We start from the raw sequence: 5,000 nt of genomic DNA on the forward strand, positions 1-5,000 counted from the left end.
ATGTCACAGTGCCTGGCGTCGCACCTCTGCCTCCTGGTCCTGCCAGTGATGACCATGTTGCTGCTCCTCTCTCCTATCGGCTGGAGCTACGACGGCCTGACCCCGGGCTGTCACCTCTACCGTGAGTCCCACACACACACACACACACACACACACACACACACAACAATAGAAACATACATACATACAATGCCCTGAGAAAGTATTTGCCCCCTTCCCGATTATCTCTATTATTGCATATTAGTCACACTGAAAAATGTCAGATCTTTAGACAACTTGTAATAATAGACAAAGGGAACCTGAGGAGCAACACTTTTTTTTGTAGATTATTATTTCGTTTACTTCATGAAAAATATTGACAACGTGAAAAAGTAATCGCCCCCTGAAAACGTGACAACCAGTTCCACCGCCTTCAGCGGCAGCAGATAAGCACAGGGCAAATGCTTCCTCCAGTTTGATATCAGTCTTGCTTTGGTTGAACTGCTTTAATTCAGACACTTGAACACGCTGTACATGCCCATGGTCATCCTTCTCCTCGTCCTTCTCCTCGTCCTTCTCCTCGTCCTTCTCCTCATCCCTCCCTCCCTCCCTCCCCAGCTTTCAACGTGACCATCCGCAGCGACCGGCGGGGCACGTGCAGGGGCACCCACCTGGTGCACGCCTGCGTGGGCTACTGCGAGTCCAGCGCCTTCCCTTCCAGGTACTCGGTGCTGGTGGCGTCCAACTTCACCCACAACATCACCTCCGCCTCGCGCTGCTGCACCATCAGCAAGGAAGCCAAGGTGAGGCGGGTGGAGATGGGTTTAGCTGTTGGTCAGTTGGTCTTGGTTAGTTGGTGTTGGATGGTTGGTCCTGAATGGTTGGTCTTGGATGGTTGGTCATGGGTGTTTGGTCTTGGTTGGTTGGTCATGGTTGGTTGGTCTTGGTTGGTTGGTCATGGGTGGTTGGTCTTGGTTGGTTGGTCTTGGTTGGTTGGTCATGGTTGGTTGGTCTTGGTTGGTTGGTCATGGGTGGTTGGTCTTGGTTGGTTGGTCTTGGTTGGTTGGTCATGGTTGGTTGGTCATGGGTGGTTGGTCTTGGTTGGTTGGTCATCGGTGGTTGGTCTTGGTTGCTTGGTCATGGGTGGTTGGTCTTGGTTGGTTGGTCTTGGATTGTTGGTCTTTGGTGGCTGGTTTTAAATGATTGGTCTTTTAGATCGTTGGACTTCGATGGTTGGTCTTGGATGGTTGGTTTTGGATGGTTGGTCTTGGATGGTTGGACTTGGATGGTTGGACTTGGTTGGTTGGTCATGGGTGGTTGGTCTTGGTTGGTTGGTCATGGGTGGTTGGTCTTGGTTGGTTGGTCTTGGATTGTTGGTTTTGGATGGTTGGACTTGGTTTGTTGGTCATGGGTGGTCGGTCTTGGTTGGTTGGTCTTGGGTGGTTGGTCTTAAATGGTTGGTTTTGCATGGGTGGTCTTGGATGGTTGAAATTGGATGGTGGGCTTGGATGGTTGGTTTTGGATGGCTAGTCTTGGGTGGTTGGTCTTGGTTGGTTGGTCGGTCATGGGTGGTTGGTCTTGGTTGGTTGGTCTTGGGTGGTTGGTTTTGCATGGTTGGTCTTGGATGGTTGAAATTGGATGGTGGGCTTGGATGGTTGGTTTTGGATGGCTAGTCTTGGATGGGTGGACTTGGTTGGTTGGTCATAGGTGGTTGGTCTTGGTTGGTTGGTCATGGATTGTTGGTCTTTGGTGGCTGGTCTTAGATGGTTGGTCTTTTAGATGGGGTGGACTAAGATGGTTGGTCTTGGATGGTTGGTTTTGGATGGTTGGTCTTGGTTTGTTGGTCATGGGTGGTCGGACTTGGTTGGTCGGTCTTGGGTGGTTGGTCTTAAATGGTTGTTTTTGCATAGTTGGTCTTGGACGGTTGGTTTTGGATGGCTGCTCTTTGATTGGTTGTTTTTGCGTGGTTGGTCTTGGACAGTTGGTTTTAATGCCCCAAGGGGATCAATGAATTGTATCATCATGTATTAATATATACTGATTTATCTTCCCTCAGGTTAAAGTTCGCCTGGATTGCCCGCGAGGCCGCCACCACGACGACATTGAGATCCTGACTGCGAAGGCGTGCCGCTGTGACATGTGCCGCAAGTCCCGCTACTGACAAATGAAAAACCGAAACCGTTGATTCAGAAAGACTCCCCAATTAGATCAGTAATCTACAAGGAGATCTCAAACAAGTCACATTTATATCCATTGATGAATGTAAGGCATCATAAGGAATGCGGTGACGGAGGCAGGTGGTTGTTTTTCTCGAGAGGCCACTGTGTTTGAATAGCTGTTCTTCTGTTTTATTGTGGATGTTTGTAAATCATGTTGTGAGTGTTGCATTTCAACATGTTGTGTTTTTTTGTACAGCTGCTACCTTGGCCGGGGCTCTCTTGCAAAAGAGGTTTTTGATCTCAATGGGGCTTCCTGGTAAAAAAAAATAAAAAATAGAGGTAAAGAATCCGAACTGGAAACTGTTTGAAACGTAACTTGACAAAACCTTAACTTAAATTTTTCGACGACGACAAAATTATTATTATTTTTTAACTTATTCAACTGAAAGCCAAACTGGCTCCTCCGACGTGTCGCCAGAAAGCTCGGGGCTCCGTTCAGAATCGAAGAGCACTTCTCGGAGAAAGGAAGAAGGAATGAAAGAAACCTTTCTTTCATTCCTTCTTTCTTTCTTGTTGTCTTTGTCGTAATGGGACCGGGTGGGTGCGTGAGTGTCTCCTTCACCGTGTTTTATTTGATTTTTTTGCGTTTGTGTGAGATAATCAGCTCAATCGGGAACGTGGACGGAGGAGAAGAGCGGCCTTTGGAAAAACTCTGCGTGCATGACGACGGCACATCTTCATGTTTTATTCTTCATAGATATGTTGAAATTTTTTTTGATCGGCTATCACCTCTCGAGAGGCTCTTCCATCTTAAGAACTAGAGGAAAAATAATCTGTGTACTTACTTCTACAAAGCACTTGACCTGTTGTACATGCCATGGACTGGAGGATTTTTCAAGGTCTTTTTTCTGTCACGCTTTAGCATCAGTTGGTTTGGTAGTAACTCCTTTTCCTGGAACTTATTGTCATTATATATTCTTGAGGGTTTTATGATTGATTTTGTTTTGAATCCAGCCTGGGGCGGCCGCAGTTGATGCTCCGAGTCAATCCACTGATTTGGAGTTCACGTCTGCGTCAGACCAACATAAATAAAGCAAAACAGCCTTTTACACATGTACACATATGTTATGCACATGCACATAACACATCACGGCGATTTGAAAACACGGCTAGCAAAACGTAAAAAGAAAAAAAGAGAAGAATCACCAACGTCAGTAACCACTAAACGCAAACCGGAGACTAAAGAATGTACAAACTTTATAATTTATATTTATGAATTTGAACTTGGGACATTTTTGTAAATAATTATCTAACGGTGACACCCAGAATGTTGATGATGTCTGACTGAAATTGTGAAATAAAAAAAAATGAATAAAGATAAAGAATGCACTGTACGAAACATTTATGATGAGTTCTATTTCAATAAAATGCCATTCCAAAAATAACGTCACTGTGTGATCCTTTCTCCAGAAGCGTTCACAGACACATGTGCGTTGATGCCCATTTATTACACGGCACTGTGGAACACTCCATTCTGATTGGTCGATAGCAGCAATCAGCGGTCAGTTATCTCTGAATAATAATGATCGCTGTATGTTAATAATGGCTGAAGAGATAAATGTGGATATGTTCCATTTCACATGAATAACAATAAGTCGTAGGGAGAATAATTTGCTTGGCTGTCTTTTTCTTAGCGGAAGCTCTTAAACTTGACATACTAATTGTAAAATGATTTTTAAATCAATATTCCATGTCGATGTATTGATATATACATATATACATGTAATACGCAGGATATTGTGCAGCCAGCCGGCCATTATGGTAAAATAACCCCCTTCAGAAGGATGCAGGGTCATCCTGATCACCCCATCACAGGTTTATCTTGCGATGAATCCTTCTCAGGCTGCATGTTATCCTTTATATACACCGTTGTTTTCCACCGTTGTCTGTGCTCTGCAAAACCAAAGAAACAAACACCACGGGACGACTAAGCCAGACCGAAGCCCCGCGGGGCCCGGCAGGCTCGCTGCGAGGGAACCCTAAGTGGATGGCTTTGCCACAAAGCTCATATCTATAATTAACCTGAGGTTTGTATCAGGTTGACATCCTGTTGGGAGCAGGGGCGACCGCAGATAATATTTACGTCAGATGGCGCCGTTCCGACAGCTTCCCAACTCCGGTACGTTTAACTTCACTGTCACACAGAGGCCCCCGAATCAAACGGACCCCACCGATTATTGCGACTATGGTTGTGCTCACGCTTAAATGGGATATGCTGTGTCAAAATGTCTGCCGTTAAAAGGGTCCATCAACCCATCACAGTAAGGGCGATTTGAGTGACGATATTCTATCCAAAACCACACACTGATTATGATTTAGGCGGAACATCAAAAGAATAACTACTGGATGCCGGATCTCCTGCTTCAATGCTCTTATAACTCCAGGGGCATTGCATTTTTAAGTGTAGGAGTGAACTTAATGAATAATGTTATATTATTTCCCCTATACCTATTTGAAGGCCTTCCACAAAATGTTTGTCTATGCCTTTTTAATAATGACCCGTTGAAGTAAAAAGTCCAAATCCACACACAACCCATGTTCTAACCATTCTGAACCGTTTGCCACCTAATCATCCATAAAGGGGATTCGATGATGAATATTTGTTGTCGATTTTAACGCTCATATAAGTCATACACCAAACAACCATTTTCCATGTCCTACACCCACAACGAGGTATTTTTGGTTTATTTCCTATGGTGTGTGACCTTAGTAACGCACAAAAGAAGATGGTGAACTTTTAACCCGCTCTGGGCAAAACACCACAATAGCAACACTGTGGAAAGATAAAGATAAGCCAACAAC

General features: G+C 44.7%; 1 protein-coding gene across 1 annotated transcript; it reads left to right on the forward strand.

The window, feature by feature from the left end:
• gpha2 (glycoprotein hormone subunit alpha 2) lies at positions 1 to 2,140 on the forward strand (the record flags this gene model as incomplete). The annotated part of the gene is made up of 3 exons (XM_080023725.1): positions 1 to 121; positions 598 to 782; positions 2,036 to 2,140. 3 exons carry the CDS (start codon positions 1 to 3, stop codon positions 2,138 to 2,140), a joined length of 411 nt encoding a protein of 136 aa, XP_079879851.1.
• Between the last annotated feature and the right edge of the window lie 2,860 nt (positions 2,141 to 5,000).

This window comes from Zeus faber (genome assembly GCF_960531495.2).
Source record: "Zeus faber genome assembly, chromosome: 22".
Taxonomy (NCBI): domain Eukaryota; kingdom Metazoa; phylum Chordata; class Actinopteri; order Zeiformes; family Zeidae; genus Zeus; species Zeus faber.